Source organism: Humulus lupulus, chromosome 8 (assembly GCF_963169125.1).
Source record: "Humulus lupulus chromosome 8, drHumLupu1.1, whole genome shotgun sequence".
In the NCBI taxonomy this organism is placed as follows: domain Eukaryota; kingdom Viridiplantae; phylum Streptophyta; class Magnoliopsida; order Rosales; family Cannabaceae; genus Humulus; species Humulus lupulus.
Window position 1 is genome coordinate 31,864,298 of NC_084800.1, and position 26,495 is coordinate 31,890,792.

General features: G+C 34.1%; 1 protein-coding gene and 1 long non-coding RNA gene across 3 annotated transcripts; one reads left to right on the top strand and one right to left on the bottom strand.

Annotated features, from left to right (window-relative positions):
* The first annotated feature begins 433 nt into the window (after positions 1-433).
* On the top strand, positions 434-6,672 carry LOC133796658 (homeobox-leucine zipper protein ANTHOCYANINLESS 2). Of its 2 annotated transcripts, none has more exons than XM_062234271.1 (9): positions 434-1,517; positions 1,612-1,829; positions 1,920-2,037; positions 2,151-2,828; positions 2,939-3,040; positions 3,115-3,330; positions 4,516-4,690; positions 4,785-5,152; positions 5,668-6,672. In XM_062234271.1, the coding sequence occupies exons 1-9, from the start codon at positions 1,299-1,301 to the stop codon at positions 6,097-6,099; spliced, it is 2,526 nt and encodes an 841-aa protein (XP_062090255.1). In that variant the 5' UTR covers positions 434-1,298; the 3' UTR covers positions 6,100-6,672. The 2 variants fall into 2 exon arrangements, with proteins under 2 accessions (XP_062090255.1, XP_062090254.1); XM_062234270.1 differs by having other exon boundaries at positions 437-1,517; positions 4,782-5,152.
* A 10,760-nt stretch (positions 6,673-17,432) lies between these two features.
* Positions 17,433-17,988, bottom strand: LOC133793650 (uncharacterized). The gene is made up of 2 exons (XR_009874908.1): positions 17,784-17,988; positions 17,433-17,644 (listed from the first exon to the last, which is right to left on the bottom strand). It is a non-coding gene; the product is annotated as an uncharacterized LOC133793650 (long non-coding RNA).
* Between the last annotated feature and the right edge of the window lie 8,507 nt (positions 17,989-26,495).

A 26,495-nucleotide genomic window follows, 5' to 3' on the forward strand; every position in this document is an offset into this window, starting at 1 on the left:
GTTACAAGTCCCAAACTGAAAAAGTAAATTCCAAATCCCAAAAGACTGACGGAGTTAGGAGGAGACGTACCAATATTGTGGAAATGTGGTATTCAACAGTATTACATCTCATCTCAGCCACTCTCACAAACTTAACTTTTTCTTACTCTACATATTTCTAATCCTAGCTACCTTTTATGCCCACAAAAACGAAAAAAAATGACATTGCCTTTTTCTTTTTTACTCTCTTTTTTCCTCATTATCTAAAAATAAAAAATAGAGAGAAAAATAAAAAAAATGTTGAGAGTCAACCGATTCTTTTTGGAGCTATGTATTTGTAAGGCTTCGATGAGTCCACATAGAACGCCTTTTATCTACACTTTTTTTTTTCAATTTTCATTTTCTGAGTTTCCTTTTTTCCTCACAGCTCTCTCTCTCTCTTCTTTTATTTTATTTTATCTCTTACTGTGCATATCTTGGAAAGACCTTTCTCTCTCTTTCTCTGTCTTATCATATTTTTATTTTCTTTCTATTTTTTATATAAATTTTGGGCTTTTTTCTCAAAAGTCTCTTCAACTCAGAGAAGCTTTTTCTTGAGCAAAGTCCAAAGCATGCAGACAACGAGATAACAGTTGCCCAAAAACTAGGGTTCCCGTTTTTTCAACTCCCTTACCGCTGTTTCGACCTGTTTTTCAGGTTCTATCTAGAGAGAGAAAGCTAGGGAAAGAGAGAGAGGGATAGAGAACGAAGAGCTAAGCACAAGATTTTTCATTTGCAAAAAAAAAAAATTGAAGAAAGTTTTGCTTGCTTGCCTTCTTTCTCTTTCTTTCTCTCCAAAGCAAACACTTCTTTTTCCTTCTGCAGAGAGGGAGTTGGAGACATTTGGGGTCCGAACCAGTTGTCTCCTCTATCCTCTCTCCGACTTTTTTTTTTCTTTTTATATATTTTTCCTGGTTTTTTTGTTTGTTCAAGAAAACAAAAAATAATGGAGAAACCCATTTCGATTTGCGACATGAATTTTTAGTTTGGAATTCTGGGTAGTTGAAACTCTTGAGCAATTTACGTGGTCGAAGTCCGAGTTATGGCTCGGGAATAGAGCTTAAACCAGTCAGTCAATAATAGTGTGTATCTGTACATTTTGTAAAGAGAAGAGAGAAAGAGAAAAATATAAGGAAGAAAACTCTAGATACTCAAGTCGAGTGAGTAAGAGTTGTAGTAGATAAAAAGGAAGCAAAAAAAAAAAAAATTGTGTTTGGCAAGTGGGAAAATTTTAAGGACGAGTAAAAGAGAAAGGAAAAAACTAAGGGGGGCTTTCTTTGATGAGTTTTGGAGGATTCCTTGACAATAGTACTAGTACTAGTGGTGGCGGTGCAAGATTAGTGGCAGAAATTCCTTACAGTAGTACAAGCAACGACAACATCGGCAACGGAAACGACAACAACCACATCATGCCCTCTACTGCTATTGCTCAGCCAAGACTCATTACTCAGTCCCTAACCAAATCAATGTTCAACTCTCCCGGACTCTCTCTCGCTCTTGTACTCCTATTTCTCCTTTCTTTTCTTCTTTCATTTTACCCTTTTTTGGTTACCGTTTTGGGTTGAAAACTGATCTGGGTTTTTTTTGTGGCAGCAAACTAATAGAGATGGACAGGGAGATATGATCAGAAACATGGCCGAGAGTTTCGAGCCCGGCAGTGGCCGTAGAAGCCGAGACGAAGAACACGAAAGCAGATCTGGGAGTGATAACATGGACGGTGGCTCTGGCGACGATCAGGACGCTACCGACAAGCCTCCGAGGAAAAAACGTTACCACCGACACACTCCTCAGCAAATCCAAGAACTTGAAGCGTACTATTTTATTCTCCCTTCTTCAAATTGTATGTAGACGGTCTTTTCTGCTTGTTTTCATTGATCTCATTTATTTTTTGGTTTTTCTAGTCTGTTCAAGGAGTGTCCTCATCCGGATGAAAAGCAAAGACTGGAGCTCAGCAAAAGGCTTTGCCTAGAGACTAGGCAAGTCAAATTTTGGTTTCAAAATCGCCGAACCCAAATGAAGGTGATTCACTTGACTATAATGTTCATTTTGTTAAGAAATCAACTGAGTTGTCTTTCTCAACAAGTACTTGAAGTTTTTAACTTATTTAATTTTTTGGATGAATTGTTAACCAGACCCAACTCGAACGACACGAGAACTCGCTGCTTAGGCAAGAAAACGACAAGCTCCGAGCGGAGAATATGTCGATCAGAGACGCCATGAGAAACCCCATGTGCACAAACTGTGGTGGCCCAGCAATCATCGGCGAAATATCGCTAGAAGAACAGCATCTCAGGATCGAAAACGCCCGCCTTAAAGACGAGCTAGAGCGGGTTTGTTCTCTTGCCGGTAAGTTTCTCGGTCGACCCATTTCGGCCTTGGCGACTTCCATGGCTCCTCCATTGCCAAGTTCAGCTCTGGAGCTCGGAGTTGGGAGTAATGGCTTTGGTGGATTAACGTCAGTCACTACCACAATGCCCGATTTTGGAATTTCGTCAAACACTTTGGCCGTCCTTCCTCAGTCAAGGTCTCAAGGCGGCGTCCAAGTTCTCGACCGTTCGATTGAGAGGTCGATGTATCTAGAACTGGCCTTGGCAGCAATGGACGAACTAGTTAAAATGGCCCAAACGGAAGAGCCCCTTTGGATCAAGAGCTATGAAGGAGGAAGAGATGTACTTAACCAGGAGGAATACATGAGGAGTTTCAACCCTTGCATTGGCATGAAACCTAGTGGGTTCGTCACCGATGCTTCTAGAGAATCGGGTATTGTCATCATCAACAGTTTAGCCCTAGTCGAGACTTTAATGGAATCGGTATGATACTGTGTCTCATCTTAATTAATTTGTTTTTAGTTATTAAATATATACTTTCCAAAAATTTCACTATTATAATGAATTGACTGTGGTATTTTAACTTTTCCCAGAGCCGTTGGGCGGAGATGTTCCCTTGTGTGATAGCTAGAACCTCCACCACTGATGTGATCTCTAGTGGTATGGGAGGAACCAGAAATGGTGCACTTCAACTGGTAAAAGCTTCGGCAGAAAAAGTTGTTTTTGCATTAAACATAATTATTTTTATTAATAAATACATTGCTTTCAGATGCATGCTGAACTACAAGTCCTCTCTCCTTTGGTTCCTGTCCGTGAAGTGAACTTTCTCCGGTTCTGTAAGCAGCATGCCGAGGGGGTTTGGGCCGTGGTGGATGTGTCCATCGACACCATAAGAGATAATTCTTCTGGCCCCCCCTCGTTCATCAACTGTAGGAGGCTTCCTTCTGGGTGTGTTGTTCAAGATATGCCTAGCGGCTACTCTAAGGTAAAAAAGAGATTTGGTTATTCTTTGAAAGTTGCGTATAATTTTTTCTTGTTCTTTTTTTTTTTTCAAATATCACACCCCATTTAAGTGTACTCCGTTTTTCTCTTCTAAACATTTATTATTGTTCATGTCCCAAGTTTCTTTCTTTATTTTCTATTTTTGTTCGGAGGGGATGGGAAGGTCTTTAATGAGTCTCTGTTGAAGCAACTACAGACATAGATGCTTGGTTGAAACATTTAAGTTAATTAAAACACTAACCACATCAAATCATAAGTAGTTTCATTCCCCATGCCAGCCAGTAGTTAGAGCTCATGCATCAAGGACTTTTTTCTTAATTTCGTTTTCTTATTTATTTTTCCAGTGGTTGCTCTATACAATGACCGAATTGTCAGTGTGCTTAGTTAGTCTCCCGATGGAATTAAATTTTATGTCCAAAAATCTTATCATTATTGACCTTTCAAGGCTTCTGTTCTCGACCCCATATAGTTATTTTTATTTAATATTTCAAGTACTCTCTCTAGCTTCAAAGTTTCAATAACTGGGTTTTGCTTACTTGTACCATATAATACTGCCAACCCTATGATAGCGAATCGATGCTCAAGGAATTATTTTATCCTATAGAAGCCTCTATTACTCATCAAATTCATATCCTATTTTGTTTCCAAACAGCCTTGTTATTTAATCTTGAGCTATCGATTGAATAAAACTATGTTTTTGATGTTTCTATTCCAATATTTGATGCTCTCTCGATTCTCCCTCATGGTATTAAAATAAACGTGACTGACTTAGGCACAACACTTAAATAAGTGTGCTTCCCGTTAATAATAATTAAAAATAACCGAGGCAGGCATGAGACTTTGTAGTCAAACCGCAGGGAACAGGCTATTTTGTACTTATATGAAATCATACACTTCTCGATGTCACCCCAAATATTATATTTTATGATCATCTACATGAGATTCCAATTCATGCCCCTCATTTACTATGCCTATTTTCTTCTGTTATTCCAATTCATGCCCCTCATTTACTATGCCTATTTTCTTCTATTCTTTTCCTCTCACTGCTGCTAAAAAAAGTAAATGCCCCTGTATATCCTATATACACTGACAACACACACATATATATATATATATACTGAAACCATGGCTAATAATATTTTATTATTTTTAAATAATACAATTACAGGTTACATGGGTGGAGCATGCAGAATACGATGAGAGCCAAGTCCACCAACTTTACCGGCCATTATTGAGTTCCGGAATGGGGTTCGGCGCCCAGCGGTGGGTTGCCACCCTTCAGCGCCAGTGCGAGTGTCTCGCCATTCTCATGTCCTCAACCGTCCCCACCCGTGACCACACTGGTAACGTATTCATTCATTAAATATACATTTTAATAAAATTACTTGAGAGAAAGTTTAATTGAAATTTATATGGACTGGGTCGAGTTTACAGCAGGAATAACACCAGGCGGGAGACGGAGCATGCTGAAGCTGGCTCAGCGCATGACGGACAACTTCTGCGCAGGGGTTTGCGCCTCGACTGTGCACAAATGGAACAAGTTAAACGCAGGGAACGTGGACGAGGACGTCCGAGTCATGACCCGGAAGAGCGTTGACGACCCGGGTGAACCCCCGGGCATTGTACTTAGTGCAGCCACTTCGGTGTGGTTACCGGTGTCTCCTCAGCGCCTCTTTGACTTCCTCCGCGACGAAAGCCTTCGGAGCGAGTGGGACATACTTTCCAATGGTGGGCCCATGCAGGAGATGGCTCATATTGCTAAAGGCCAGAATCACGGCAATTGCGTCTCCCTTCTCAGAGCCAGCGTAAGCGTTAAATAAATATTATTACTATTAATATATATTTTTTGGTTGTTTGTTACAGCCACCCAGTGGGGCTGGAAATAGGTGAAAGTTATGAGTGGGTGGTGTTTGGAAGTATCTATGAGTTGTCAGGACATTTATTTAGGGTAACACGTTCATGGCTTGTATCAGGGACAAATGAAAGTGTGAGAAGGGACAGTTTTTGTTTCGGTAACTTTTGTAGAAAAGTCAATACTATAGGACGGCTCTCGACTTTCCGAGTTAGCTTCTGACCTCACAAATATAATAATCACAATATAAAAACATAGGGTAAAAAGGAAAATATGGCTTTTTCGGGGTTTGACTTATCTAACTCTGAAAGCTGAAACTTTTTTCTGGGGATAACAAGTTAAAAATTTGGCAGCAATTGTCAGAGCTAGTGGTATTATTGTAAATATAGTGACGGAGTAGGGCCCCCTTTATTTTTCCTATTTTATATATTGTATAAATTTTTTGAGTGCTCTTGTATTGATTTGCAGGCTATGAACACAAACCAGAGCAGCATGCTGATTCTGCAGGAGACTTGCATTGACGAGGCTGGATCGCTTGTTGTGTACGCGCCTGTTGATATCCCCGCCATGCACGTGGTGATGAACGGTGGCGATTCGGCCTACGTGGCGCTTCTTCCCTCTGGCTTCGCTATCGTCCCTGATGGGCCGGGTTCCCGGGGGCCCAATATGGGGCCGACAGCGAACGGTGGCGGTAATAACAACAATGGTGGTAGCGGCAGTAACGGTAACGGCGGTGATGGGTCCCACAGAGTGGGTGGGTCTCTTTTAACGGTGGCGTTTCAAATTCTGGTCAACAGTCTACCAACGGCGAAGCTCACGGTTGAGTCGGTGGAAACCGTCAACAACCTTATATCCTGTACGGTTCAGAAGATCAAGGCAGCTCTTCAGTGCGAGAGTTGATACCGCGGTCACGTGAGTCTCACGTGATTGGACCTCGCTAGTCATATATATTTATTTTTTCTTTAATTAAATTAATTAACATTGACTTGTGTGTATGGTAGGGGTGGGGAGGGGTGATATTAGTTGGGTGTTTTGTGTGTTTTTGGAGTGAGCAAGTTTAGACTCATTTCGGTGAGTTTGAGGGTTGTTGAGTCAAGAACGAACCCCGCGTTGTGACTCATCCTTGCATGGTGGTAAGAAGAACTACGCACGACCGACGGAGTTTGATTGATTTGAAACCAGTCGCTCGTTGCGGGTGAGTTTTCTTAACACAAGGCAAGGGTGGTGGTTCGGGTATTGACTCTGGTCAACCCTGGAGTTGGCTCAAGTAGCATTTAACAAGAAGGTTGAAAATATTTCCCATGAAAAAAAAAAGAAAAGAAAATCTGCATTCTTAATTTAATTTGATTATTTCATGCATTTTCTTTTTTTTTTCTTTTTGTAACGTGTATTTCTCTAATCTCGATATTCCATGTCATTTGTATTATCAGTTCGAATATAATAAATAATAAGGCGTCCGTAGTTTTTTTTGAATTAACGATATGCACGCTAAAATATTTCAAGTGATTTTCACCAAAGTAAATTAACGATTTGCATACTTGTTGCTTCTGTAATATTTTTGTGTGAATAAAAAACCTCCAACTATATATTCTGTTATTTAATTATTAAAGACACCCAGAGAGATGTCGTTTTATAAAATATAAATGAATGAATTTTAAGAAGTCGGCGACTGGAATGGACGTGCGGTCACGAGGGGTATGTTTCGGAGAGGCGATCATATATAATGATGGGTGTGCTGTAGGTGAGTGTGTATGATAGTGTAATAGGTCATTAATGAAGGAGGCAGAAGCTGTTGGGAGAAACCGTTGCAATCAATAAATGCTGGGTTTTTGGCTTGGCTTGATCAAACATATATAATTATATATATTTGCAAGTCTTGATGGCATCCCATTCCGTTGCATGCACCCAACAACTAACATCGTGACACGTGTCCAGTTACGTTATCACGGTAGAGATCGGAGTATCTAACATTAACGGCGTTTTGCTAAATGTACCTTTCACAGGTTACACCCAAGGATTTGTCACGGTTGGGAGTTGGTAGTGGCACCATAAAGCATATAATATGTTACATCTGTTTGCATCTATGTATTAACTATTTCATACTTTATACAGGGACTCGTCTCCACGGGAGTCTCTTTCTTATCCGAAACACTACAATTGTATTTATTTTTTTAACTGTATAAGAAAATTAGATAATAAAGTAAAAACTTCCTACTTTGATGTTTTAATATTTGTATATGTTATATAAAAATATAATATATATATTGAACAAATTTTTTGTGTTCAGCATCCACATATATATTCCTTTACTTTCATGATATTGTAAAATTTGGATACATGGCATATACGTTTAATTTAAATAACGACAAAATGTAATTACTCTAGGTGTGTCCATATTATGGATTGTTAAATTTAATACTTATGTCAGCAAATATACAAATACATAGGGACGAAGGACCTATTAGCATAGTACTATGCTCTCAAAAGCTTTCCATGATTTCAACTACATCATTCAACTAGTACTGCCTTGCAGTTAAATATAAATGATGAGTACGGATCCAGAATTTTCTGTTTGGACAGAAATAAAGAGGGAAATATATATATACATGTGTAAAGAGAAAATCGAATCCAATATGTCACTTAATAGTAATGAGATTTATAATTATTATTGTCGATTTTGCTTTGTATGACCCTTGACTTTATTTACTCGGGAATCATTGCCGAGTCTTTACTTAATTTATTTCAACTTTGACTATATATTCATCAATTTATTACTAACTTCACAGTACTCTTATATTAAAGTTGCACGACCCACTTTGAGAATATATCTATCCCTACGTTATTACGTAATTGTGTAACTCTATTGCGTAGGTTGAGGACATGAATAATATCAAGTGATGATGAAAAATGACCAAATTAAAGTTCAAATTCACTACTATATATTATTATCATAACTTGAATTGATGCAGTACATACAAATATTTTGTATGAAGAAGAGAGAAAATAACTTTAGAAGAGAGAAAACAAAAGACGATCGAGTACTTGGGAAGTGAAAAACAAAAATGAAAGCGAGAAAACAAACAAAACCCATTATTCTAAATATTCCTAATAATACCAAGATAGCTAGGGCTAGACCACCTCTTTCTCTCTCTTTCTCTTATGCATGCAACCAAATGTACACGTGAGGATTCACAGGAAATCTCACAGTATATATATATACAAATATATATATATATGTTCATATCTTTTAGGTGTGGACGAAGGCAATAAAGTCAAGACAGCGAAAGGCTATCCGAAAGCGGGAATGGCATTTGGCCCTCATAATTTTAGGTATATAGGACATTATTCATTTTGGACTTTTTCCCTTCTTTGCAATATCGCTTCCCACAAACCACACCACACCAACACCCTTCTTATAACCTAGCCACTTTGCCAACAAATCCCATCCTTTCTCTCATCACTTCAATTTATTCACGATATTTATCGTTCTACATATATCATTAGTTCTTTTATTCTCCCTCTCCCTCTCTCTCTCTCTCTCTCTATATATATATATATTTATATACGGTGTCTGTCAGTGACGGTATATGTATATTAGTTCGCTCAAGTTCAATTTTCTGATAGATATTAATGGTTATTTTTGGTGTATGTGTACTGCTTTGGGTTGTATTTAGATCTAGTGTGTACGCATATAGCAAGTACATATAGCATATTGTCAAGTAATCATTTAGTTTTAGAGTTACGATACTTGCAATCAAAATATTTACAATCAAAATACGTGCCCTTAAAATATGTACCAAAATTAAATATTATATATAATGATATGTTAATTTAGTATAACTGATCATATATTTATCAAAAGCATAAGATCGTTGCGTGTAATGTTTTGGTAAACATATCATTACTCTTGTTTTTATACCTTATTCATTAACAGAATATATAACAAGAAGAGAGACAGGCAGCAGGAAATAAGAGAAAGTCATTATAGATATACTTTATTCAATATATGTAAGAAAAATTAGAAAGGAGACTAACACAACACATAGTGTTCATACTCCCGTCGCTACAGGGCTTCGCTAATGTTATAAAAAAATTACTTAATTTATGATTTCCTGTGTGTTATCAATTTTAGCAATATATATAACAGATTTTATTATCTTATATTCTTCAAATTAAGATCATGCTTTCCTGGTATGGAGTTTGTTTTTCACTAAAAATATATTATTAAAAAAATCTTGACAAAAATATATGTATACTTGATTTAGTAATTGACTTGAATGTAGAAGTTCTAATTTATCATCATAAATAATTGAAGTAAAAAGATCTATATAAACAGGTTTTTAGTGGTTACATATGATGTAAACTTTGACTTATATGTTGTTACCAAACTTGGTACTTGATTAGTACATAAAATAACTTTTAATTTAAATTTGGCAGAGTACAATATTAGTAATATGGTTAAAGTTTTGTTCATATTAGAGGAGAATTCTGTAGAAGGCCCCTCTTTATTATATACTAAAATGTAACGTTTGAACTTTGATCTGACTTTTAGCACATTCATATGATGAGACAAGAGAAGAGTAACACGGGTTGAGGAGGTGGGCTGAGAGAATTGTCATGTCAATTCTAAAGGCACTCGCTCTAATTTATAACAAGTCGTGTTTGAACAATATAAATAACAACAATATTGATTCTTGAATTTTGAAAATGTTGAAGTTCTCACTCTGCTCGACCCAACCACACTATGCCCGTCACATGCAAGTGGGCTCCACTACCCCACCACCACTGGGCCCCAAGCGCTGTCAGGGCCCAAAACCATGTCAACTTGATGATGGCAATGTTTCCCAGTCAGCCACACTAGTCTTTCGTGGGTCACATTCTAGCCACATACACTTGATCTGGCATACACACATATATATATATGATGATTATAATGAAAATGAATCTTTTCTATCATAATATGTTTTGTTAATTAGCCAACATTTAGGGTTATTCTTTATACATATGTATAGTATACGTTGTTTATAATTATACCCCACCACATATAGACCCTTTCTTAGCCCCATAGAATAGTACTTCGTCAAACTAGTGAAGGATTAGTGGACCTTCAATCATTAAAAATACATATTTGTATAAGTAAAATCTGGATCTGTGGAAAAAATTCCAACCGTTAAAATTTTGGCATGCGCAAATATGAAATCTGTCAATCCGCTACGTAATTAATATTATCCAAATAGAAAGTTTTTAAGGGAACTCGTTTTAAAACAAGAAAACATTTTAGAGCACTCGATGAATATTTTATTTTATTTTTTAAAATACTTTACTAAAACATTAATTATTATTTGTCAAAAAAAAACATTAATTATTTTATTTTACATTTAATTTTTTCATTATACCATATATCAACTTATTTATATTTTATCTTTACATTATTTAAATATTATATTTATAAATATTTTTATTAATTAAAATAATAAAAAAATGAGAAAGAATAAAAAATAATTAATTCACATAGGAGATGAAGATGACTAAAATGATAATAAAAAATATTTGAAGTAGAGGTAAACTTTAGATAAATACACGTAAAGTTATTTAACTAGTCTAATATAGTGTATTTTTTATAATTTTTACCTAAATTTTATAACTTTAGCTATTATAACTCTTTCACACGTATCAAAATTTAGCACATATAGTACAGTAAGCTACTGTTTTTAATTTGAAATAGAAATGTTGACTCCTAATTAGGACATGATGTGACTTTGACGTGATATTCAAGGCAAAAATGAACGCAGTCCAAAAAGACTTTTCTTAATAATCAATCAATTATAAAGTCATCATCAACTTTATATGTACTTGGTGACGTTATTTAAGATTTTATACAAGGGAGATTTAATTACAGTAAAGGGACTTAAGCCTATGTTTGGTAGAGGAGAGAGTATTATTCGATGAAGAGTTTAGGAAATAATGGAAAATGGAATAGATGAGTTCGGAGGGATAGTCTAGTTATTTGCTTGATGAAATCAGGTATATCTCATCACAATTTCAAATCGGTTTCCTCTATTATTTAAAATATCTCACAAAAATCCGGCTTTATTACGTATCTCTTACTCTATCTATATACTATGGTGGGCAATTGGAGGTCTGAACTTTATGAGATCAAATTCTTATTCTATTATTCAAAATATCTTAACAAAACTCTTTTTTTTTTTATTTTACTTCAATATTTTACATTATCATTTATCAATTTTTTTATTTTTTTCTCTAAATCATTTATATATTATATTTTTAATACATTTTACTCATTTTAAATATTTTTTATATTTAATAATAATCACATGTAATATTTAATAATTAAATAATGTTTAGCTAACAAATAGTATTTAGCTACATATAGCTAAGCTACAATAGTCATATGTAAATATTATGTAAAATGAAGCATCTAATGGAGTACCATTTTAATCTTATTTTGATGTATTTTAGCTAATTAGCTATTTTAAATTATCTACTACTAGTGCTTTAAGAGCACCCATATCAGTTTTTCTATTCTATTTTTCAAAATACTTCATAAAAATTTCACTTTATTTATTTTACATCACATTTTTACATTATATCATACATCAAATTCTTTATATTTTCTTTTACAATATTTAAATATTATATATTTAATACTTTTTATTAATTAAAATAAGAAAAAAATTAGAAAGTGAAAAAGAAAAAAGAATAAAAAAGTTTAAAAAAAAACATTTGAAGTAGCACTAAAAATTAGAAAAGTTTAGCTATATTTGGCAAAGAAATTATCATAGGATAAAATCGGTCATGGGTTTAGCTCATATGATGTAGGAGTGTTTTTGGACTTTTGTAATTTTTTTTTAGCTATTTTACCTAATCTAATATGAGTGCTCTAAGAGATTAAATATTACTATATGTATTACTGAATTCAAAATTAGGTTGGAGACTAGAATATTTGATTAAGCGATTTTTTTTATAAATTAAGTATATTATAATTTATGTCTACATGTTATCATAAATATTCAATTTCACATTATATTAGTTTTGCTACTACCTTTAAATATTTGCTACTAATATTTTTTATAATGAATTTATTTTAGTAATGAGTGTTAGGTACGAACTAATTATCAAAAATATTTTGATAGCAAAAATTGCAGGGAAGTTTTGTAGTACAACATTTCAAAATACTATACCAGTAAAACACGTTTTTTATATAAATATGTAGGAGCGTCTTGATTCTATATATTTTTTTTATAACGATATTTTTTGTAACTATATTGAATTTTTTGCAAGTTTTTTTTACCGACTATATGTAATTCTAAATGATTTAATTTAACTGCCTGGTTAAGATATATTAACTAATCGATCCATTTGTAATATTTGGAGGAATTAATAAATAGTTATTCTCTTCTTTACAGAAAATGGACAATTTCAGGTCAGAACATAAAAAATACTGTTGAAGTATTTTTATTCTAGACCACAAATAGAAGATCAATTTGTATTGTATAACCTTAGAATAATTATATATGCGTGGTTTCATTTCATATCCGTCAAATATGTTCATTAATATCTATTTGTTCTCCCCTCAAAAAAAAAAATTAATAAACGTATGAGTACGATATTTTTGTTCAATGTGATATAAAATGGATGTGAGAAAAAGACTTTTGTTAATATATATATATTATATATATAATCTCCTTTTCCTTTATTTCAAAGATTCTAATTAAATATTTTATTAAAGTATTGAATTTAATATTTACTAAAAAAAGTGTTGAATTTAATATATAATATTTGTTGACGGTAGAATCTTGTCAACTTAAAATATTAATTGAATCTTGTCAACTTAAAATATTAATTCTGAAACGATTGTACCTAATAATAAATAGAAATAATTAATGTAAAATATTATCACACACACAAAAGAACTTATAATAGTTCGGCCCCAGTTTTTAATTATTTTATATCTATTTTTTTATTCTTCAATTTTTCTTGTGACCTCCTAAAAAGCTTTCACAAAGTATTTATAGGAAATATCTCATTATGTACAAACAAAAAGAAATATTTTTCTGAATTCTACTGTATAAATAACAAGATATCAAGATCAGTATATATGTTCTTTAATAGATGACTTCGACCCTAATTAATTTGGGTGTAAGAACAATAAAAAAAAAAAATTGAATTAACTTGTAAGGTAAAAAATATATACGATACTGAAATAGCTACTTCTAATGCGTATTTATATATATATATATATACTAGATACAAATAATATGCTGGTTATTTAGTTTTATTTATTGAATTTATTAATTATTTTTATTAAATTATAATCTTTGTCATATAAATTTCAAATGAATAAATAATATAATATATATAAAAAAATGACATAAACACAATAAATAAAAAATTAATCCAAAAATTGTTTATGATTTTTCTAAAATATATCTCTTCTATGTAGAAAGTGTGTGGATAACAGAATTTATTAGTTTTGACGATTTTTTTTCCGTTTACTTTAAGAGAATATTCTATATATAATTGAATATTTTTATATTTAACAGTAGATTGTAAACATGATTTAAATTTAAATATAATCAAATAAATAATTAAAAAAATTAAAATATGATATTTTTGAGATATTTTATAATAATAATTATATTTATAACTTAAATAAAATTTAACTAAACTTAAAATTAACGTATTAGAACAATACCATATTAAACATATAATATAATCTACTATCAACTAGTAACAAATTATCTTTTTTTTAAAAAAAAAACTAGCAACAAACTTAAATTTAAAATTCATGTATAATATTAATATTATATTAAATATATAATATATATAATTTCTTGTTGTCAGTGTCAAATTCAAAAACTAGAACAAACATAAACTTATACAAAAATAAATAAAAAAAATTAAAATATGATATTTTAAAAATATTTTATGATAATTTAAATAATTAAATTATATTTATTTAAAAATAATAAAGTCATATATATCATTTTTTTATCTTATAAATTTGTGTGATAGTTTATTTTTTATGAAGTGATCGAAGCTCTTTTTCTTCATTAGAAACTAAAAATAGTTGATGCATGTAATACTACTCTACACTATGACTCTTTCTATTCTTATTTTTTTTCTATTATGAATTAATTTTTAAATATTATTGTAATTTATATATATGTCATGTAGCCATGTAAATATATATCCATGTCAATGTTTTTTTTAGATGTCATATATATAGAGATTATTGATATAAATATTTAGGGTTTTTTGCAGCGAAAATACCTAATATTTTCGCAGAGTTTCACTTTTACACCCAATCTTTTTTTTTTGCGATGAATATACCCAAACTCACTCAAAGTGACTCTCTGTCACTACTGTAACACCCTGCTAATTAGGGTCCGTTACCAAGTGTGTTTAAAATCAGTGCTGGACTTGCTAAACAAGTCATTTGGACTAAACATATGATTGAGCCACTAAAAGTTTAGGTACTAAAAATTTTGTTCAAGTAATAAACATTTCCAGTAATCAAAAACGTTGTTCTTTACACGGGATCCCAAAAACAAACAAGTTTAAAAGTTGATTACAACACCAAGGTTACTTATTAAGCCGACCTAAGCGGCAAAAGTTGGGTTCAATCCTAACTTCCTTGAGTGTCTCGGCCATGGCAGTCGAGCGGACTGCATATATACATGTCACTGCTATCACCCTCCGACTCATGGTTGGTCAAGCTTTTCTTTACATTTACTTGCACCACAAAGCACTCGTGAGCCAAAAGACTCAGCAATAAAACATATTCAACAATTCACAGAGTAATACATCAGACTAGCAGTAATAACTGAAACAATCATATAACATTATACAAATCAACAACCATAGAGTTGCTCAAGTGCATGTTGCACTCCCTTTCAATTTGTTTGGCATCCGAGCAAGTCAGGTGCTTGGTGCACCTCGAAGGTGGCCAAGCCATGGTGGCCTGCACTCCATGTGCATAATGTCAATCTCAACTCATAAGTCGAGTCCTACTGGTCCTTAACTTATAAGTCAAGCCTCACATGCCCTCGACTTATAATTCGATGCTTTAAGACCCTCGACTTTTAAGCCGACCTCCTCAAATGATATATGCCCTCGACTAATAAGTCAATCTCTAACTAGATTTCACAACAATTCTCTGATTTATAAACCGAGCTCCCTAGTCACAGTAGACAATCACATATTCCATTTATCATACATATATACAAATAAAATGTACTATAATACATTTAATCAAACATTCATAGGCATAGGCATAATCATAATCATGTGCATTCACAGGCCTAACGCCTAAGTCAATATTATACTCAGCATTCGGGCCGAGCCCCAATCATGTATATCATATTCTGGGTGTAGTTTTCTTACCTTTGGTCCAAGTGCAAGCTACTAATGAACGACTCTTGAGTATGATCCCTAATTCGAGCCCCTAGCGTTGACCTAGTCACAACCATGAATAAGAATTCCATCAACAACAAGTGAATAAAGGCTTTCGGACTGAGTCCTAGCCTCCGGGACATTGAATGCCACCAAACACGGTAGTAGAATCGATCCCAAGCCCATAAGGTTGAGTTCCCGCACTCAAAACCTTCTCGGGGCCAAAAATCCCCTTAAGAGTCACGACCCCATGCTCTTGTGCTGCGACCCGCCCCAAACAGAGGCTCAGCCTCCCCAAAACTCCAGACACGCATTGCGGCCTAGCCTAAGAGTCGTCGCGATGCGCCTTCGCGACAGAGCCCTCCTTGGCTCCCTTCTTTTCTCTAGAGGGTTGCGACACACCAAGAACAGGGCACCGGCCAGACCCCTTCAAACCCAGAATTCTGGGTTTTTCCTTTAGCCGAACCCAACTAAAAACAACCCAATCACACTCAAATTTTTAATTCAATCCCCATAACCAGTATAACTCCCTTCCAGCAACAAAACCTAACTAATTAATTGACTCAAAACTCATCAAGAATCCCAAAATTCACTCTTTCAACTCACACACATGCAAACACCAAGGCTTTCAATAAAATCACAGAAGTATCATGAAGAACCCCAAATTTAAACCCTTACCTCTGAGATGATAATACCCCTGAGCTAATCCCCAAGTTTCACAAGCTTAATCCTTCAATTTTCCAAGCCAACTCCTTTCAAATGATTCAGCTCATCCAAAGCTCCAAGAGATAGAGAAAAAAAAACGAGAGAGAGAGAGAGTGTGTAAGGTGCTGTTGAGAGTTCCTTTGGTTTCCTAAGTCATTTGAGAAGTTCCCAGCCAACCAAGTCACATACTTGGCCTGAAATGACCAATTTGCCCTTTTTCCCTTAGCCTACTCATCATATGCCCCCAAGGGCAATTTTGTCGTTTGTCTCATACCCCGCTAATCATAATTTACGCTCTATAATTATCGTTACTTCCAATATCCTCAAATAATTACCAAATAATTTCCCACTACCCGAAAAATCCCGGCAATGTACTAAATTACCAAAATATCTCTGAGCTCACCTCGAGTCGGGTTTTTTACCCCATTGTGACTTTTCCGCTAACTTGCTAACCAGGATCGCCTCGCGTCGAGTAACCCAAATATATCCACATAATAATGTGGTCTTAATCACACAGACACAAATTTACAATTATACCATCAGTGAGTCAAATTACTAAAATGCCCTTCTTATAAGAAACAGGCCCACATACATATTTAATATTTCTAAACATGTAAGCATAATTATATTATAATACAATTCACATAATTAAAACAATTCTTGCCTCCCGACCCCCGTAATTTAGGCACTAAGCCATATTAGAAAATTTGGGATGTTACAACTACCCACTCATTAACACTGTTAACAGTGCTTATGTGGCATTGACGTGGTCTGTTGAGTTGTTATTGTCACATCAATGCCACATAATTTTAAATAAAAAAAATTTAAAATAATATTTCATAATTAAAACATTTTAGCATACCAAGTTGCCAGATTTCAACTTATTATTGGTCCAAATTATATTTATTTTTAAAACTTATTAATTTACTTTAAAATCATAAAAATAATTAAATAATACAAATTTAAAATTTTAAAGATACTAATTATAATTAAATTAAAATTTTAAATAATTGAAAAGCAAAATTTAAACTTCAACGATAATCAAATATCTTCTTCCCAAAAATCACGACAAAAAAAATCAAATTTATGGCCAAATCAAAAATAAAAATGTATATCATCAATTTGTTCTTCAATTCAAATTGAAATTTAACATTTCAGCTAAAAACCCAGGTTCAAGAACATTAATTCCAAATTTAACAACACAGCCACATACCCAAATTCAACAACATCAATCCCAGATTCAACATCACAGCCGCAGACCCAGATTCAACAACATCGATCACATATTCAGCATCACAACCACAGGCCCATCGTTCAACAAATCCTTCAAAAAAATTATGAGAAAAAAAATCAATATTATATTCAAATCATCATCGATGTGGTGCGTGTATGTGTTTGTCAACGACCAACATTAGATCTACAATCTCTAGCTCATTTCCAGCCACAATCTTGCTCATCACAACCTTCACACACTTAGTCCACGGAGCCACCTCACACTAGATTTGTCGTCGCCCCTTCGTTAAGCTTACCCAATCGTCCAAGCCATCGAGATCTCCCCAACTCCATGCCTTCTTTGCGCATGTCCAAGCCACCCATTTGTCGTTGTCGAAGAAGAAGACAAAGATGAAGCAGAAGAAAGAGAAATTTTAGGGATATGAAAATTTTCTTTTTTTTAATGTGATATTGGTTTTATTAATCAAATTTCTTAGTTTAGTTTTAATTTATAATTTATAGCATATTTTTAATTTTAATTTAATTTAATTAAAATAAATATAATTTCTAATTATTTTTAAATTTTTACTTAAAATTACATGGCAATAACAACTCAGCTTTGCCAGACCACATCAATGCCACATAAGCAATGTTACCAGTGTTAATGAGTGAGTAGTGTAGTGACAGAGAGACACCTTGAGTGGGGTTGGGTATATATTCACTGCAAAAAAAAATATTTTGTGTAAAAGTGGAACACTGCAAAGACATTGGGTATTTTCGCTGCTAAAAATCCAAATATTTATGTATACTATAGAACTGTAATTCATTTTATTATATATTTAAAAAAAAATGAACTGGTTTTTATTAAAATTATAGACAATATTTTGTCGTAATTTCTTCAATACATTTATGTCATACATTATATTAAACATATTTTATTTATTTTTATGATATTGTTTATTTATTTAAAATTTATATGATAATTAAAAATATATATGTTTGAATAAGCATGTTTACAACTTTAAAAATAAGTAAACGTGCATTGTACATTATTTTACCTAGTATATATAATATGATAACATTTTTAAACATAAATAATGATTTTTTTTAAAATTAAGATTATGTATTATATACTATTATTATAATGATATTTTATAATATTCAAATTTATATTAATATAAGTATTCTAATAATAATATTTTGTAACATTTATATTTTAATTTATATTAATATAATTAATAAATATCTACTTTTAATTAGTTTCAAAAGTATATTTTGAATTTATATTAATATAATTAATAAATATTTTTTTAATTAATTTTAAAAATATATTTAGTTAAATATTTAGAATATTCGGTTAAAATTAACAAAATCTACACATTTTTTTTTTATATAGAAGTGATGTATATAAAATATAAATACAACGTATGTACTGTTAGTTGAATAAGATTTCAAACTGATATAAACTAAATATTTCTGGTGAGGTGGGTGATAAATCCCTTCTATAGATAAGAAGATTCGATACTTGTGAAAGGAAAACGGTACGAAAAAGTTATAAACATGTTATTTACAAAATCAACCTTGTAATAAATAATTAAGTCGTTACCATTATAATCTTTATTGATGAGGTACATATTTTATTTATCAGCATTTGTTGTGATTGAAAATGAAACAATTATTTAATTATCCGTTATGTATGTATGTCTAACTTGTTTATAATATCCTTTGACTTTAATTCGTCGGGATGTGGAGTCACATATATATATATATATATATAAATTCCTATAGGTCCAAACTGAAATCAATAATAGTTAGTTATCATATCCTGATCTTGTCTTAAAGCCGGTGAAATAATAAACGAAGGAATGTAGTCATTAATGGTGACATTATTAATTCTATTAGGGTTTGTCCAAAGCTTCAGCGTTGACTGTTGACTGGGGAATCAATTATAAAGGTCTAGTCGGTAGCATAATTAATTTGTATCTTAATTATAAACTAATTAATTTCGACTTCATATGAGCTTCTTTCTTGCAAATCACATTTTTTTTGCGGCCTCAAATATTATAATCTATGTTTATTCAAGTAAATAAAAAGTATGTATTTGCTTTATAAAATTTAAATGTACTTCTAAAATAATATAGTATCTTTACTTAAATTCTATTTAGAAGTATATAATATATATTTGGATGTTAAGTGAAAATTACAAATTTATATTATGATGATTTGCAAGATAGTTAATAATTACTTATTAAAATAATATTATGTAGTAAAAATACTATTTAATTGATAGTATTTAATAATTATAACTTTGTGATTGCACATAATTCTCATGTATGTATGCTACGAAAATTGAATAGTATAATTGAAATATTTCAATTATTTTTAATTGTAATTACTTGGTTAAACAAATATTTTAAATCTAATAGTTATCTCCAAATACAATCAATTCCAATTAACAAGTAACTTTTCCAAATGCATCCTTAATTATATTAAGTAACATAACTAATATATACTACTTTTAATTCTATTTATAACTTTATAACAAACAATAAAAAAATTATTAAAAAAATCATATAATATAAAAGTATATTGTATTTTAACATTTTTTCTTAAAAATCTTTAATTCTTAGTTTTTAATTCAAAAGAGGTAAACAATTCATTTTAATTTTATTTTTTTTAAAAAAGAATGTACAATATTTAAGACCTAATATAGAAAATATATGTGAAGTGTAATTATAAATAAATATATTTTTCATTTATATAATTTGATGTATTGAATTTGGGTTGTATATATGTAAATTTATGAGGTATTAATATAGCTCCCAACTAACAAAAAGAAAGGGTGAAAAATAATCCAACCATTATTTACAATATCGGTACCACCAAATCTTTATATATTTCAACTTTTTTATAGGGGCTTCACTTTAAGCCTTATCGGTAGGGCTCTCAGTGTTTCTCGACCCATGAACAGTTTTTGGCACAATTTTTTTCTATGACCGTGTATATTGTAGCTATCTAGAGCATCCTGCAAAATTTTCAGAAAATTCTGAATAGTTTACAGTACCGAAAACTAGGTTCAAACATATTGCTTTCCACGCGCATAAAAAAATTGGTCACGCGTGCAACAACATGTTTGAACTTAGTTTTCGGTACTGTAAACTATTCAGAATTTTCTGAAAGTGTAACACCCTGGTTACCCCAGAACAGTTACGGTGAACCGGAAATTTGACTCGCTACCCGAGTCCTTTGGTTAAAAACGTGCATCTGAGTGTTATTAATAGACTAATGTGGAAAACCAATACAAATGAATTATACATTTTATTAAATACATAAAACTATTCTTGGGCTCATCAAAACATTTTACAAGTTATTTACAGCTCAAAATGATCATTACTGTTTCAAATTTACAAACCCGCCGACATAAGCGGCAAAAATAGGGTAAACCCCCTAGTTCCTCTGAGAACTCCTTGGCCGTGGTGGTCAAGCGGCCGCATATGTACACATCACCACCTAAGCTCTCCACTCAAGGCTGAGTGAGCTTTTCTTTCCCTTTACCTGCACCACATAGCACCCATGAGCCAAGGCCCAGTAAGAAAACACAATATAGCATGATATAATATCAACAATGATCATAATAATCATTCAGGACTATCAGTCCAAAACAGGTGAGTGATAGTCGCAAAAGTCACTAATGTGGGTACAACTTCCTTTAGCCAGGTGACGATAGGGTCACCAGGGCTTAACAGATAAGTGAACATTTCACTAGCTTAAACAGGATAGGTGCATGATAACTAGTCACCAACATAACCTTCCTCATGACTCTAGAGTCATAACTATGGAACTCTGTTCCCTAGCCATGTGACAAGCAGTCACCTAGGCCTTTGGCCCTGATTCTGAGTAACTAGTCTTAAACTAGCCAAGTGCTTATAAGTTTCATCGACCTTAGGGTCGGTCCAGCATTAATGCCTTAGAGTCATTCAATGTTGATATCGATTAGATCTAATCTTCATTCGGCCCTGCGTTTAGGACGCTTATGCCTTTCTGACTCTTAGGTTAGTGTCTCTGACTAGTCAGTGCCATATACAAGTAAACAACATTCGCTAGCATTTAATATGCAATCAATGTCCACATTTATCAACCAACATGCCTCAACAACAATCATGCATGCCACATACATAGGGTGCAATTTTCTTACCTCTGATTCGAGCAAGAATGAATAAAAGAACGACCCTTGAGAACGATCTGACTTTTAGTCCTTTAGCGGTCACCTAGTCATAACCAAATATGGGACACCATCAATAAAATGATAATCAAGGGTTCCCAAACCAAGATCTAGCCTCCGGGACATCAATCCCCACTAATCCGGGTAGTAGGAACGATCCCGAGGACTAAAACCAAGTTCCCGGGGCCAAAACACTCAAACGGGCTCAAACCTGTCCAAGGGTTGCGTCCCTAACACCTTGGGTCGAGCCCCTAGCCACTCCAGGAGCAAGGGCCGCGGCGCCCTACACCTAGGGTCGCGACGCCCAGCAGGGCCAAACTTGCTCCACCTACTTCTTCGAGCTAAGGCCGCAGCCCCCAACCCAGAACCATTCCCAAACACGTTCTCCTTCATCCCAAACCCTCCAAAAACATACCTAAACACTTCCAAATCATCAAAGCAAAGTCCCCAAGCTTCCCAATGATCCAAAACAATCAAATCCCGATGCTCAATCGAACAAAAAACTCAACGATTCACTAAAGCCAATTCTAAGCTTAGAAACTCTAAAAACTCAAAACTTAAAACTTAGATTACCTTTGATTGGGTTGTTTCTCATCAAATCCTTCGGTCAAGAAGCTTCTAATCTTTCCTAAGATCTCTATGCCTCGATACTCGCTTGATTCCGACTCCTAGAACTCGAGATATCTTCGAAAATGCTTCGAACGGTAAAATGAACTAACGGAAAAGAACGAGAGGTTTTTTCTAACGTATGCTCTAGGACCTCTCGTTCTAACGAGAAGTAGCTTGTTAGATAGAACGTACGTTAGAAAACCTCTCGTTCTTTCCTGTTAGTTCATTTTTACCGTTCGAAGCATTTTCGAAGAAATCTCGAGTTCTAGGAGTCAGAATCGAGCGAGGATCGAGGCATAGCGATCCTAGGAAAGATTAGAAGCTTCTTGAACGAAGGATTTGAAAAGAAACATCCCAATCAAAGGTAATCTAAGTTTTAAGTTTTGAGTTTTTAGAGTTTCTAAGCTTAGAATTGGATTATGTGAACCATTGAGTTTTTGGTTCGTTTGAGCCTTGGGATTTGATGATTTTGGATCATTGGGAAGCTTGGGAACTTTGATTTGATGATTTGTAAGTGTTTAGGTATGTTTTTGGGAGGTTTTGGATGAAGGAAAACGTGTTTGGGGATGGCTCTGGGTTGGGCGCCGCGGCCCTTGCTCGAAGAAACAGGTGGAGCAATTTTGCCTTTGCTGGGTGCCGCGGCCCTTGGTTTTGGGCGCCGTGGCCCTTGCTCCTAGAGTGGCTGGGGGCCGCGGCCCAGGGTGTTAGGGCCGCAGCCCTTGAACAGGGTTGAGCCCGTTTGAGTGTTTTGGCCCCAGGAACATGGTTTTAGGCCTCAGGATCGTTCCTACTACCCGGATTAGTGGGGATTGATGTCCCGGAGGCTAGATCTTGGTTTGGGAACCTTTGATGTTCATTTTATTGATGGTGTCCCATATTTGGTTATGACTAGGTGACCGCGAAAGGGCTAAAAGTCAGATCGTTCTCAAGGGTCGTTCTTTTATTCATTCTCGCTCGAATCAGAGGTAAGAAAACTGTACCCCATATGTGACATGCATGGTTATTCTTGAGGCATGTTGATTATGTAAATGTGGACATGAATTGATTATTGAATGCTTAGAAAATCTTGCTCACTTGTGCATGGTACTGGTTAATTAGTCAAATTTGGCAAAGGTGTCAGTACCTACTGTGAAGCTGGGACTTATTAGTCAAGTTTGGCAGTGGTACTGGGAACTGGTCACACAGTGCTGACTTATAAGTCAGGGCGGCCTTAGCGTATTCAACACATGCTAACAAAGATTAGATCTAATCAACATATGCATTAAATGACTCAGAAGAGCATTAATGCCGGACCGACCTCAAGTTCGATGAAAACTAAAAGCGCTTGTGTGCCTTACCCATCAGTCACTCATCTGTTAAGTTAGAGACTCACCCATCAGTCTCTCATCTGTTAAGCTAGTGACTTACCCAGCAGTCACTCAACTATTTAAGCTAGTGACTTACCCAGTAGTCACTCATTGTTTAAATTAGTGACTTGCTTGTCAGTCACTCATTATGGTTTACCAGAACCTCAAGTGATATTCACTTATCTGTTTAAGAGATATAAGCTCTGTGTGATTATAATGATAATCAGTTGATAATGTTTATATGCAATACTGTATTTTCTTGCTGGGCCTTGGCTCATGGGTGCTATGTGGTGCAGGTAAAGGGAAAGAAAAGCTCACCCAGCCTTGAGTGGAGAGCTTAGGTGGTGATGTGTACATATGCGGTCGCTTGACCACCACAGCCAAGGAGTTATCAGAGGAACTAGGGGGTTTACCCTATTTTTGCCGCTTAGGTTGGCGAGTTTATAAATTTGAAACAGTAATGACCTTTTTGAGTTGTAAATAACTTGTAAATGTTTTTATGGGCCCATGAACAGTTTTATGTATTTAAAGAAGTATATCCTTTCATATTTATTGTTTTTCCACCTTAGCCTGTTAATAACACTTAGATGCACGTTTTAACCAAATGACTCGGGTAGCGAGTCAAATTTCCGAAACACTGTTCACTGTAACTATTCTGGGGTAACCAGGGCGTTACAGAAAGTCCTGAATGATTATTATGATCATTGCTGATATTATATCATGCTATATTGTGTTTTCTTGCTGGGCCTTGGTTCACGGGTGCTATGTGGTGCAGGTAAAGGGAAACAAAAGCTCACCCAACCTTGAGTGAAGAGCTTAGGTGGTGATGTGTACATATGCGTCCACTTGACCACCACGACCAAGGCGTTCTCAGAGGAACTAGGGGGTTACCCTATTTTTGCCGCTTAGGTCGGCGGGTTTGTAAACTTGAAACTGTAATGACCATTTTGAGTTGTAAATAACTTGTAAAAGTTTTTTTGGGCCCATGACCAATTTTATGTATTTAAGAAAATATATCATTTCCTTTTTATTGGTTTTTCACCTTAGACTGTTAATAACACTTAGATGCACGTTTTTAACCAAAGGACTCTGTTGATGCCATTTTTCGTCAACAGTGAAATAAGAGCACGAAAACAATAAGTAATTATGGCCAAGAAAATACGATAAAACAGATGGGATTTTTTACGTGGTTCAGCAGTTAACTCTGCCTAGTCCACGAGTCTTTGTTATTAAAACTTAAGATGATCTCTGGATATTCTTCAAGAATGAATTCTCCAGAGTTTTCTCTCAAGATTACAAAAATTCGGTCCTTTTTCATGGTGCATGACCTCTCTATTTATAGAGGAGGTTTCAGAATACTGTCCCACACATTTCGGGAAGTTATTCTGTATATGCAAATAAATTTAATGGCATTAAAAGTCTGTAATCCTATATACAAGGAAACGTCCCCTGAAAATCAGGGGGTGTATAACTGAATAATAAATATCCCTTTATTATAGGGGATTTACAACAATCAATGTAGACCGCGTCTCTCCAAAATGATTCACTAGGATATTCAAAGTTATCAATCTAGATTGTCAGTGTTGTTCCCACCCAGGTCTCTTACTAACTTTCGAGCTATGACATTTCCCGGAGATCATGCGACTTCGAGCTCATACTTATGTCAGGCTCGGAGCCCCTGATCCGAGGCCATCCGAGAACAAACGTGCTTTGATGTCTGTCTTTAGAGCTTGTAATGGTTTCGAGGCTACCATCTTCGAAGCTGCCCGCTGCTTGTAGGTCCGGTGCCTAGGTTGCGGACACGTGTTCCAGACATTACGAGCCCATTCCTAACGAATCCAGCTTTCGAGATCACAATTCTTAAGGCTCGAAATCTGGGTGTAACAGACTCGGGTAGCGGGTCAAATTTCTGATTTACCGTAACTGTTCTAGGGTAACTAGGGCGTTACAGGCATAAGATCAAAAGTAAAGAAGGAAGAAAACTCAGATGAAGTGTTTTTATTAGCAAATTGAAATATGTTTTCATGAAAGGAAACATCTCTTGAAATAATGATTTCATTGGTGTGAATGTCAAGAAGACAATAAGCCTTCATGCCTTGTTGATAACCTATAAAAACACAAGCACGTGAGCGAGGAGAAAATTTATGTCTATGATTATCAAGTGTAGAAGCATATGTAAGACAACCAAATGATCTGAAGTGATCATAAATGGGTTCCTTTTGATTGAGAATAGCAAAATGAGTTTTAAAGTGTAATAAAGTCGAAGGTGTCCTATTTATAAGGTACACGGCTGTTTGAATCATATAATTCCAATAGGGCGGCAGTAAATGTGACTGAAAATGTAAAGCCCTAGCCACATTCAATATGTGTTGGTGTTTTCTTTCAACCATTGAGTTTTGTTGTGGTCGGTTGAATGATAATAAATGATACATTTTGATGCAAAAAAAGATGTTAGATTAAGTTCTCTAGCATTATCACTCCGAATTGATTTTATATTAGTAGAACATTGTGTAGACACATAAGAAAAAAAATGAGGAATGGCATCTTGTGCTTCATATTTGGATTTAAGCATGTAAACCCAAGTGTAACGAGACATATCATCAACAATAGTAAGAAAATTTTTATATCCTTCAGTGGTTAGAATATTAAATGGTCCCCGGATGTCAATATGGATTAGTTCAAAAGGTGCTAAAGAAAAATGATTATTTGAAGGAAAATGAAGTCATTTTTGCTTAGCAAGATGACATATAGAACAATGGATATTATAAGATTTGGCAGCAGAAAAA

What these genes read in the sequence shown, in the direction of transcription:
- LOC133796658 (XM_062234270.1), top strand. Translation starts at nt 1,299, where the DNA reads ATGAGTTTTGGAGGATTCCTTGACAATAGTACTAGTACTAGTGGTGGC. An exon ending in CCGGACTCTCTCTCGCTCTT is followed by an intron (nt 1,518 to 1,611) that starts GTACTCCTATTT and finishes TTTTTGTGGCAG; the next exon opens with CAAACTAATAGAGATGGACA. An exon ending in ATCGCCGAACCCAAATGAAG is followed by an intron (nt 2,038 to 2,150) that starts GTGATTCACTTG and finishes ATTGTTAACCAG; the next exon opens with ACCCAACTCGAACGACACGA.